Source organism: Daktulosphaira vitifoliae, unplaced genomic scaffold (genome assembly GCF_025091365.1).
Source record: "Daktulosphaira vitifoliae isolate Bord-2020 unplaced genomic scaffold, ASM2509136v1 Scaffold_1, whole genome shotgun sequence".
Classification (NCBI taxonomy): Eukaryota; Metazoa; Arthropoda; class Insecta; order Hemiptera; family Phylloxeridae; genus Daktulosphaira; species Daktulosphaira vitifoliae.
In genome coordinates, this window is record NW_026099572.1 from 36,625,809 (window position 1) to 36,637,937 (window position 12,129).

The 12,129-nt window shown below is 26.6% G+C and overlaps 3 protein-coding genes across 7 annotated transcripts in view; 1 reads left to right on the top strand and 2 right to left on the bottom strand.

The window, feature by feature from the left end:
- The window catches only part of LOC126910538 (uncharacterized), a 4,288-nt gene extending 950 nt beyond the window's left edge, over window positions 1-3,338 (bottom strand). The window contains exons 1-2 of the mRNA XM_050693184.1: window positions 1,614-3,338; window positions 4-1,311 (exon numbers count right to left, since the gene is read on the bottom strand). Of these exons, the coding sequence (XP_050549141.1) occupies window positions 4-1,311; window positions 1,614-2,595 (2,290 nt within the window). The 5' untranslated portion in view covers window positions 2,596-3,338. The remainder of the gene's footprint in view (window positions 1-3; window positions 1,312-1,613) is intronic.
- Window positions 3,339-6,180: 2,842 nt separating this feature from the next.
- Window positions 6,181-9,396, top strand: LOC126894025 (uncharacterized). Of its 5 annotated transcripts, none has more exons than XM_050664654.1 (5): window positions 6,185-6,481; window positions 6,537-7,854; window positions 7,926-8,047; window positions 8,575-8,636; window positions 8,912-9,035. In XM_050664654.1, coding segments are annotated over exons 1-5 (1,524 nt in total). In that variant the 5' UTR covers window positions 6,185-6,460; the 3' UTR covers window positions 8,913-9,035. The 5 variants fall into 5 exon arrangements, with proteins under 5 accessions (XP_050520610.1, XP_050520611.1, XP_050520609.1 ...); XM_050664655.1 differs by lacking the exon at window positions 8,575-8,636 and having other exon boundaries at window positions 6,239-6,481; window positions 6,537-6,944; window positions 7,581-7,854; window positions 8,912-9,369; XM_050664657.1 differs by lacking the exon at window positions 8,575-8,636 and having other exon boundaries at window positions 6,240-6,481; window positions 6,537-6,927; window positions 7,714-7,854; window positions 8,912-9,372.
- Window positions 9,397-10,901: 1,505 nt separating this feature from the next.
- Window positions 10,902-11,875, bottom strand: LOC126894286 (cytochrome c oxidase subunit 5A, mitochondrial). The gene is made up of 3 exons (XM_050665197.1): window positions 11,662-11,875; window positions 11,446-11,590; window positions 10,902-11,380 (listed from the first exon to the last, which is right to left on the bottom strand). The coding sequence occupies exons 1-3, from the start codon at window positions 11,757-11,759 to the stop codon at window positions 11,156-11,158; spliced, it is 468 nt and encodes a 155-aa protein (XP_050521154.1). The 5' UTR covers window positions 11,760-11,875; the 3' UTR covers window positions 10,902-11,155.
- Window positions 11,876-12,129: the final 254 nt, after the last annotated feature.

The window sequence follows — 12,129 nt, forward strand, 5'->3', positions numbered from 1 at the left end:
TGCGTGCGAACTGGCCAAAAACATCGGTTTTTTGACACAATGTGAAAAATTCAGTAAGTGTTGTTTTCGGTGGCTGAAGTGCTCGTTGGAAAATATTTTCTTTAGTGAAATATACACGTTGTCCGTTTTCAAGATGTACAGCAAGATGCTGCACAGCTGGCTCTTTATCGTGTACAGGAAAACTAAATATGCGCCAGATAGCTTCATTACTACTGATATATCTACCCATTTGGTACTGTGTTATTTCATCATTTTTATTTACATTTTGAACTTCGAATACTGCCAAATCATTGCCTTTGTTAACGTATTTGCAAATGTATTTTATAGACTTCACAGAACTACAAAACTCAACATTTATATGAGCTTTGTATGTTTTTGAAAGTAGTGGTGAGTATGGTACCACCCATTGATTATCGATTTCAACTTCGATAGCATTTGACATTCGCATCGTGAATGTGTGGCCACCATTCTCAGCGTTTCTACGTCGATACAATGGATAACCGTCAATATCTGTAATAGTATCATTAATACATTGTTTTGGGAATTTTTTTTTACATTTTCCATCCTCCATGCATGGAGATATCATGTTGAAAACACCACAGGGTCCGTGAATCATGTGACTGGTAACAATATGAAATAATTCCTGATCGATTGATGGATCTGGAATTTCGGCAGAAATTATTTGATCAATTTCTTCTGGATGGATTTTATCTTCAAGCCAAATCAGGATATGTGCATGGGGCAAACCGCGCTTTTGCCATTCGACTGAATACATCCAGCAACGTACTTCACCAAAAACCGAATATTTCACAATGAAATTCATCAATGATTTTAATTTTTGTTTGAACACGCGCGCAGTAATATCATGACGATGTGTCGATTGTTGGCCTGGTAATAGCAGATTTTTTATTTCTTCCCATTTCGGATTACATGTAAATGTAATAAATAAATCTGGACGGCCGTAATGACGTACATAAGTCATTGCATCTTGTGTATATTCCTGCATGTGCCGTGGACTACCAATAAAACTCGAGGGTAAAATAAATGCATTACCTATATCGTTTATATTTATTTGTTCATCGACATGTCCATTAATAGCATCTCGTAAGTGGATGTATTCTTCTGATCTTAATTTAGCCTGATTGAATCGAATATATCGCAAACGTTCACTTTCAATCTTTGCGTACATATCGACAACATATTGGTGGAATAGCTGGCGATATCGAAGAATATAATTATCCTGATTACGTCTTATCATCAATCGATGGGCATAGTAGTTCATTGAACTAACTTTTTTGTTTGTTTCACGACCTAAAAATTCATAATAAATTAAGCATTAATAATTAAAAATTAAAAAAAAAGTGTGAACATTTTTAATTGATTTTAAGTAAATTTATATGGAATTAATTGAAAAAAAAAATTTAAAAATACAAAATTAATTTTTCTAATAAATATATTTTAGTGAAATTAATTTAATGAAAAATAAAAATGTGAAAAATTAGAAATGAATTTCAATTTTATATAAAAAAAATTAATATAATCAAAAATTGAAATATTAATACCATAAAATAAAAATAAAAAATAGGCAAAAAATATTTAATTTGATATTTTACCAGTAGTTGAATTACGCTGTTTAATATTAATGTGATATTCATCCTGTCCTGCCCAAAATATCAGCGGATATTGTAGTGCATCGTAGGAACGGTGAGTGTCTGAAATTATGCTTATGGTGTTGTCTCGACGTGTAATTTTGATGGCTCGGCTGTCAGCTGGATCACCGGCCATAATAACTGCTACTTCGTCTACGGTGGGCGCGTTGAACCTTCCAGCATGCTCTCCTGATGGTACTCTATCAGCCTTAATAACAATTTGATAGTTGTCGTTTAATAATTGTGGCGATACACGTTTGAACAACTGAATAAGTTGGTTTCGATTTTCTAAAAAAATTTCCAATGATTCCACAATTGCTCTCTCATCTGCTCGTTCAATAAAATTATGAACACAGCGGGTTGATACGCGTTCTTCACAATTTCCCATAAAATAGATTTGCAGAAACTTCGGTTCAGTATCAGGCATCGGCATCAATGACCCAATTTGATGATAAACCTGACCTTGTATCTTAAATGTAGATTCGAAGTAATTACCATCGGATGTGAGATCACAAATTTTTGTTGCCCTAAAAGACGTCATTTGGAAGCAAGAATTAAACTTACGAATCTTGCTCAAAAATAATTTTGAATCATCAGATTGGCCAGCAAGAAGTGATTGTAAAGGTTCCAGCGGAGATGGAAGCGGCTCCAGTACAACTTTTCCTGATGCGCAACACAGTCCAGGTGTTTCATTGGGGAATTTCAACGCCTGACAATATTGGCATACTTTGTTCATTTCACCGATGGAAATTAAAGAATGCGCAGAGTAATTAATATCCGGTGCATATTCAAAGGCAAGACGAACAAATGATCCAAGTTGTAATTCGCGACTGGTTCGCTGTCTTTCATGTTCTTCATGTTGCTGTGCTGACCGAAAACTTCTTTTTGCACGTTTGCGCCGTGCCTCTCTACTACTCGCGGAAAGGTTCGATTTTTTCGGTGGCATTTTACTACAAAAATATTAAATAAATAAATTTCGAACCGGTTACGATGAAAAAATAACATAAAATTATTATAATAATACTTATAATACTACTATTATAAGTATTATTTGAACTATGATAATTTTTTTTTAAAATAAATATAAATATGTTCAATTAATAATTAAATACATACAAAAGATAAAAAGAAATAAAGTCGAACTTACTTAATCAATATCCAAATCAATTTGCGCGATGTTATTCAGTAATATATACGCAAAATTTACAAAAAAATTAACGTGTCTTAGCAGAGATCACAAATTATTACAAACACAAAATATATATCGTTATAATTATGTTGCGCCGTTTTATAGTGTGTAGTGGGTCTAGAATATTCTTTTTATGGCCGATCGAGAATATTCGTGCATATATGTATTTTGGTTGCCTATCCGTCGCGAAGATTCTTGATCGTTCTATTGTCATTACAATTACAATTATTGAAAGAAAATACACGTGGACAGGCGCTATCTATTGGACACTTACATAACTTTAATACCGTTTCATAACGCCATCTATGAGAAAATAATTATTTATATTTATTTATTTTATATTATAAAAAATAAATAAGGCCATCAATCAAAATAAAAACTATCCTATGTTCTAAGTTAGACCTAATCGCACATTTATGCCAAATTTCATAAAATTCGGTTCAGTAGTTTCGGCGTCCATCGCGGACAAAAATCTGACATTAGATTTTATATATATAAGATTTATCAGAAAAACTCAATATTTTTTTGAATTTTTATCGTAATAGATAACTGAAATAGAGTAATCATTTCCTAGTAACTTTTGGTGTTTAAAAAGATTCTACAATTGAAATATCCAGAAGTTAATTAATTTTAATGATTTACTTTAACTAAAAGAATCAATCAAAACAAAGTTGTTAAAAAAATTTACTCAATTGAGATTATTATAAAATTTGATTTTAATTGTAAAAACCATTATTAATTCAGGGGAAACTAACAATCATTTATTTTTAGAAATGATTTATATAACAACATGTTAACAAAAAATTTGGAATATTATAATCTAATAGTAGCACACACAAATAAAGTAAAGTATTATGAAATTACAAAGTAAAATGAATTAATTTTGTAGTTGAAACCTATCATATCAAACTTGTTTCGTTAATTAATACTTTCAAATATTAGAAATGAATGCTTTTAATTGTGTGTATGGAGAACATAGGACAAGTAACTGTTTTATTGATAAATTAGAATTTTTTTTTAATTTTTGAGGGTAAATCTTCAACTAATTGTAATCATTTGACGCATCGTTGAAAAAAGTGGGTCAAGTTAGAGCAGAGAAAATAAATAATAGTCACAAAAAAATACCATCTCAGCTTTACATTGAAGCTAAAACATAAAATATAGTAAAATAATTTTAATATGAATAAGAAATTTCTTCTTAAAATTTGATAAAAATCAAATGAGTTGAAAATTTATTCAAACTTAAAAAGAATTAAGAAAAAAATGCAAAAAATTCCTTGTCATACATGGGGAGGAACCTTGTACCCCAAGCGCGTAAGACAAAAGTGTTTCTGACTGGGCAACTGTACGTCGCTTCCGTTGACTAAAAAAATGGCAATTTTAGCTATTTCAATTTTCAAAGTTATTTTTCTCGACTTAAAAAATAAAAAAAAAAATTAAATAAGTTTAACTTTCTATGCTATATCAATTTGATTTATATAATATTTATGAAAATCAGTCTACTCCCCTTGTCAGTTATTTTAAAATAAAATAAAATACAAAACCCAGAATTTCAACACAAAAATAGCATATTTTTAAATACGGTAGTTATTTTCACCATTAAGACAAATCCAGAGGTCCAGCGAGAGCTGAGATTGAGCGATCACAGATACAAAAATAAAACACATCATGGTAAAAGTAATTCCTTCTCAGCTTCGTATCGAAGCTAAAATAGTAACATCTTCACTTCACTCAACAATCAGTATTCAAAACATCAAATAAAGATGAGAAGAAAAGGTCAAGTTTAAGGTACACATTGCATAGAGATAATGCTCTTGATAAAAGAGAGTTACTTGGGTAATTTGTATTATATAAAACTGTGTAAAGGCGGATTCCAACGACTGGTGTACTTGCCAAGTACACCAATAATTATATACATCTCAAATCATCCAATTATTAACAAGTGAAGCGTTCCCATGACTGGTATACTTGACAAGTATACCATTACTTGTACACTTGTGCAAGTAATAAACAAAAGCCAAGTATACTATTCCTACGACTGGATCAAATGCCAAATAATTATATTGGGGGTGGGATCTGAAAAATATTAAGTCATGTATCATTTGCTTTTTTAGCGCTGCAGTGTTAGGACGTTTTAAGGAGTGATTTGAAATACACTTTTTAGTATTGCTAGTTTTGATACATTTTAATTTAATATTTTTTAGTTTAGATATTTCTTTAACTTTTACCTAAAATTTTTAGTTTTTATATATCTAATTAACCTTAAGTTAATTAAAATGGCTAGTGATAATGATAAAATGGCTATTTATGTTTCATACATAATTATATGTGGAGAGTACTAAAAGTACAAACAATTAATTGAAGAAAAAATGCAAAAAAAAAAAAGGTGGTGAATGACCACAGCAACCACTTAAAAATAGAGTTTTGATTGTGAAACGTATTCAATTTATAACATTAATTTGGTATTTCCAGTAAAGCCTTATTTATTTACTACCTATATTAATTTTTTGCTTGAATTCTTATTATGATTACTTAAAGGTGATACTTACTGATATAAACGTAAAGAGTTATCATTTTACTTAATTTTTTATGAGTCGGATTGCAAAACAAAAAATTGGCCGATTAATTCATTTTCATTTAATTATAGCCATCAAAGCTTGTAATAAAACTATTTTTACACTTATAGTTCTAATATAACTTTATAATATAGAAAATGCTATTACTATAAAATATTTTTCAGTACTAAACTGTATAAATTTTGTTTTTGGTACCTAACAACAAATAGCAATTAAAGCAAAGTTGAGGAAGCTAATTTCCCTAAAAATTAAAGAAAAAAAACACGACAGAGTAAAACTAATAGTGTTTCAGTTTTGCACCGTATTATAACACCGTATATAATTTTTAACTTGCAAAAAAGAAACAGAATTTTACAAATATAAACATTTTAGTAAAATATTAAATTATATTATAATTACACTATAAAATAGTTTTACCTATCTATTAAATTAAATTAACTAATTTAATATGAACAACCGCTATTTTGTACAAATATAGTTGGGTGGGAAGAAAAAATTATGTTACCGATAGCCACCCTAAAATCAAATATTGGCCAAATACTTACCAAGTATAAACAAGTGTTATTCGGATTTTTCCTATTTTTTTCAAAGTTTCCTAAATTATCTATTTAATAACTATTTTTAATTTTTTTTTTAAATAATTTATTGAGATTTGGAAAAATAGTTGGTTCTACTCATTTGCTTTAAATTTTAATTGTGTTTATTTTTCAGCTTTATTCTCAATAAAAGTAAAAAAATTTTCTTAGCTGTATCTTGTATTTAAAGAAGTACTAAGGTGATTTTTGGGTCATAGAAACAAGCTGTGTTTTTATCTATTTTTAGTTTATGTTAGTGATTATGACGATCCTTGATCAGTTAAACGACCTACAGATATCACTACCTATGTTTAAATAAATATATCATAAACCAGCTTATCATTATTTCATAATAATAAAACTTGACTCAGAAAGCTAAGCGAGTGACAAAAGATTTACTCTTCCGACAAGATGCATCAAATATCATTAATATAATTAAATATTTGATGTTATTTTTATTGCAAGGCCATTATGAATTCATTGCCATTAGAGGTAAACATGTAATTAATTAATTAATTAATAATAATTGAATTTTTTTAATTTGTAGATTATCACTGGTATATTAGAATATTTATCTCCAAGTTCTCGTAGACAAATGAGATTGATAAACAGGAAGTGGTATTTTGCATCATTACATCCATCATTAATAAAAAATGAACTTATAACATATCATGAACAGTTCTCAGACTGTCAAAAAATTAAAAATTCTGATATTGATGCCGTAGAAAATTTGAAAAATATTATTACTTTATCTGAAAGAAAATTATTCAACTTAAAACTTTGCAGTATAAATCCTTCAAATAATTTAACAAATTTTCAATTGTTGAAAAATAATCTAGTATCATTATATTTATGGGATATATATTGTCTAACAGATATATTTTTTGAAACTATCTTGGAATGTCACAATTTAGAAATTCTTGAGCTAAAGAAAATTGGTACAACGTCAATTAATGTAAAAACTCGTAAAAAATTATTAAAGTTGAAACGATTAGATTTTGACCAAATAAATTTAACAGATAGTGATTTTACTCAAATAATTTTGTGTACACCCAATATCATAGATATTGGTTTTAAAGATTGTCATATTTTAGAATGGCCGCAAGCAATAAAAAGATTTTATCCGAATTATTTTTCTTCGATTTTTAAATATTTCAATTCTAATGATATATTTACACCAAAAAATATTGTAAATAATTTAGTAACTATGAAAAATCTAAAAAACTTGAGGTTGAACCAATGTTGTTATATTTTTTTACAATTGTCACAGAAATTAACAATTGTATCTCTTATTTTAAATTTAGTTAGTAAACAGTCATACAATAAAATCTTACTTAAAGAAGTCCTAAGTACTCACATATCTCTTATAAATCTAGAAGTTTATTCTTTGCCTTATTCCTTGCTTTCAGCAGTATCTAAACTTCATAATCTTAAATCAATTAAAATTATATTATTGACAAATCCAAACGATTACACCTTGAACAGCCAAAAAGTTGTTCATCTTAATAATTTTTTTATCTCTTTATGTAATTTTCATCATCTTAAAGTATTTACCCTTATACCTTCAATTGATCACTCTTTGTTTCCTCAGGCAGTTATTCCAGACAAAATATTAATCAAATTAATATCTTTGGATTGTTTTATTGATGACTGTTTAAAATTAACACAACTTGGAAGTAATTTAACAAATTTAAGAATACGAAATGGTGATATTTTAACTGTAGGACATTTACAACTTATTTTTACACATTTAACCAAGTTGAGATTTTTGTGGATTGATAAATGTCATACTTTGAACGATAGTGTTATTATAAAATCATCATCAACATTAGGAGAAAAAACCTGTATAATTTCTAATCTTAAGGGTAAATCAAAATACAAGGCTTATTTTCCTATTAATGTTGTTTTAAAAAATCAAATTGAATATTTGTTCTAGGTTTGATTTCTTTAACAATTTTAGGTGCTGAGTTGACTCTTGAAGTATTACGTACAGTTAAACTATTAGATTTAAGAGAGTTATGTATAAGCAATATTACCATACTTGAGTGTATAAAATTGGTAACTAAACTGTTCTATTAACTATAACTATCTATTTACTATGAAATATTGTTTTATGCTGATAAATTTTAAAACACTTATAATCTATTCTAAATTTAATATGCCCAGCTTGACTTATGGATAACTTATTTATAATAGTTATCTCTTTTATATAAAAGTATTTAATACATTAAATAAAAATCATTAATAGTATTATTAATCACTATAAACGGTTAAATATATAATATTAATTAATAAAAAATATGTATATTTTTAAGTATTAATTTAATAATGAAATTCTATGAAAATAACTCCTAAATCAAAGAAAGTTTTTGTCTTGCTGAACCCTACTGTTTTTATTAAAATATATTTTATAATAACCTCATGAAATAACCAAATTAATAGCTTTTTTATGAAATGCAACTAACAGTTGAATAATTACTTAAGTCTTTTTTATGGAAAATTCAGTTCAATGAATTTAAATAAATTTCATATATCAACTTATCAATTAAATAAAAAACTTATGTTATTACTTATAATGTTTCTAGAAAATATCTCATATAAATGTGTTCAGTAAAATGGTAAAATTCAGTAAAAATTCAGTTAAATGGTCAGTATGTGTTTAGCGTTGATAATGGTAACATTGATTCCGAAATACGTATCCGCGACTTTTCATTAATTTTTTTGTGGCTTTTGAGTTTAATATTTTTAATATTTTTTAGTTTTTTTAAATTAATAATATTTTTAATATAGTTTTAATTTTACTTAATTAACTAGCCACAAGTGATCAATTTTTATTATATATCTCATATAAATTTGAATTATTAATAACTAATAACTGCAATCAAACCATACTCTTATTGAATGTTTTTTTTTTTTTTTTAGAAAAAATTTGATGAATTTGATAAAAGTTGTAAATTACTTGGTCAAAATGTTCCTGATTTAGTACAACTATCATTAGAAATCTTACAAGACGAAGCTAGAACAATCAGACATTCAAATTATGAATATTTTAACCCTCTCTTGAAAAATGAATTAATAAAATCTTATTTTAAAACATTAAAAAATGTTAATATTTTATGTTGATTTATTTGAAGATTAATTTTGCATAAGTCAATAATTGTAATATAATAAGGCTTTCATAACTCAGACATAATTATGTTTTACCTTGTAAAAAATATTATTTTTTTAACATGAATTAGGTTGAATATTTAATTAAAGATAATAAATGTTCAACGACAAAATAGAATTAAATTTAAAGTTTGGTTCATGTAGTGTTGATATCTGTAATTAATGTTAGTATATAATAGAGTAATGTAATTTTTAATAAGTTGAAAATTTTGTTATATTTCAGATTATTAAGTTTTAAATTTAATAAAAACAATTTAAGACCTAACATAAAAACAAAAAAATCTTTTATATAATATAACCTACTGAGAATGCTGTCTTCTAAGTTTAAGTACTTCTTCATTTACCTCACCTTTATCCTAACTACTTGGGATCAATAACCCTTATCCTAAACTTCCACTATTTCTTACATCAGCCGTTCTCATATTACATTCAAAAACATCCCTCAATCTCTTTTTTGGTCTTCCACCACTATTTTTTTAAAAATAGAAAAAACTATTTTTTTCTACAACATTTATTTATTGCAGGTTCAAATGATTTACTCTATTGTCAATAAGACATACTTTACAGGTTTTTACATGTGTACTTATATTTATTTTTTTTACTGATTAGTCTCCAATAATTAATTTTATTTACCTCCAACAAAAAATATCGAAAATAATAAATGAGTTCTCTTAATTTAAGAGTACTCAATATTTGACTCAAATTACCCTCTTGGTAATTATTTAGGTGGAACCTTTTGCTCTTAGTTAAAATAAAAACATTATTATTATTTTTTAATTCTATTCTTAGTATTTGAAATACTTTTGTAATGTAATTGAGTATTACTCAAATACTTTTGTATGTAAAGTAGTCAAATAGTATTTTAAATACATTTTTTTTTAAATATTTGAGTATTATTTAAAATACTTTTTAAAAGTATTTTTTACAACTATGACTATACCTATACTTCCTCTTAAATGTTTATTCCGTATTCTATTTTCTCTAGTCTTTCCACTCATTCATCTAATCATTCTTATATCTACTACACTCATTCTCTTGTCAACCACCCAACACTCTGAACCATATATCATAGCTGGTCTCATTACAGTTTTATATAACTTACCTTTCAGCCTTTTTTAAATTCCCTTAGCACATAATACATTAGACACTTCTTCCGTATATACTTAATCCTTTATCTTACATCTTTGTCAATACCACCGTACCTTTGTACAACTGATAGTAAGTATTTAAAAGTTTGAGTACTGTTATTATTATTATTTTACATAATATACTTAATTTCATAATAACCATGTTCAATATGTAAAAAATGTTTGTTCTGACACAGAATAGATTAAAAATATTTCATTAGAGCCATCAAAAATTTTATTTTATTTCTACTATGCATTTGGAAGAACAGAACACTTTAAATATATATGTAGACTAATAGATATTTTTCAAAAACGTTTATAGTTCAAAAAAATATAAATTAGTAATAGTATCAAATATAGAATTATAGTTATGAAGAGCTACTTCAAATATAATTTTTTTTTGAGTTCTATAGTATTTGTTTTTTTAATCACACCAAAAATTTTGATGTGCAAAATTTTTTTAAATATTTACTACACATGTAGTTTAATCACAGTAATTATACAAATTTTTACCACTATTCACTGCTCTGTTTCATACATACATCAAGTTAAACAATGTTTTGCTAATAAATAAAACTTGTATAACATTTTTATCAGTAATAATTAATTAACATTACTTATAGCTTAAAATAATGAAACATTATGTGTATCTATTTTTATTTTTAAAAAGCATATGAATTAATAAACATAAAAACCAAGGAAAATAATTCAGAAAAAAATTTTTAATTAATATAACATTAATTATCCTTAGTTCATTTAAGGTGGTTAAATGATAACTACAAATATTTGATGTTCATTTTTTCAGAATAAGATACTTAAAAAAAAAACTCTGTTTACTGGAATAATTATAACCAGCATAATAACATATTAATTAATAAATGTGGTCAACATCTTCTAACGCTAATTCTGGCTTGTCATATCCTAAAGCTTCAGGTGTTTCAATGCCCAATTCTTCAAGAGTTGGAGAAATTTCTTGTAAAATGTATGGATAAATTTTACTATCAATTTGACTTTTAATCCTTATACTTTCTAAAAATCTTATTGCCATTGCATAATCATTTAAACGGCGACATGCTTTTAATGCAGCAATAATAACCTAATAAAATTAATATACTATTATTATTACTGATATTATTATCAATTTACATCAACATTATTTACCTTAGGATCAGCAACAGCATCTTGCCCGGCAAGATCATTCATTGCTTTCCTAGCTTCCCAACCATCAATATCATTACGGTTGAAATAAGCTTCATACCTTGAGTAAAATTCTTCATCACTTTCCTCTTTGTGTTCTGACATGTTTCTAAAATAGACGACAAAGCGTTTAACAAATGTACAGAATATGTTTTATTATATAACTTAATAAATATTTACCTGACAGAAATAGCCATGACTGGTTTTATTCCAGAATGTCTCATAGCGATTGCACCCCGGGATACTTGAGTACAAGCCCTTATTACAGATATAAACATTTTAAAAGATTAGATAATTTTTTAAATTTTTAGTAAAAGAACACTTAGGTTGCACTACGAAACTAATTAAAGTTCAGCGTGTATTCACCCTTGATGCTCAAGATAGTATATTTCTAATTAATATCAATTTAGTTGAACGAAAAAATTAAACATATGGTATAAGTGAAGTTATAAATATAGATGTTGATAACGTAATGTCAAAGACATTGTAATCTCGGCCGTACACAAAAAAGCGCCCATTATAAATGTTTATACTCTGAGAAAGAGCTTATCTATTAATGAAACAAATGTTAAGTAAAACATTATTTTCCATTTAAAAATCATGTATAAATGCTACCTCTAAACAATTTTACATATGGCGATGAGAATT

Bases quoted from the DNA above. Each gene is read 5' to 3' on its own strand.
- LOC126894025 (XM_050664652.1), top strand. From the start codon at position 6,461: ATGAATTCATTGCCATTAGAG. The intron at 6,482-6,536 runs GTAAACATGTAA...TTTAATTTGTAG, and splicing joins TGAATTCATTGCCATTAGAG to ATTATCACTGGTATATTAGA. The intron at 7,855-7,925 runs GTAAATCAAAAT...TATTTGTTCTAG, and splicing joins TATAATTTCTAATCTTAAGG to GTTTGATTTCTTTAACAATT.
- LOC126894286 (XM_050665197.1), bottom strand. From the start codon at position 11,759: ATGTTTATATCTGTAATAAGGGCTTGTACTCAAGTATCCCGGGGTGCA. The intron at 11,591-11,661 runs GTAAATATTTAT...CGTCTATTTTAG, and splicing joins GTCATGGCTATTTCTGTCAG to AAACATGTCAGAACACAAAG. The intron at 11,381-11,445 runs GTAAATAATGTT...TAATTTTATTAG, and splicing joins ATGCTGTTGCTGATCCTAAG to GTTATTATTGCTGCATTAAA.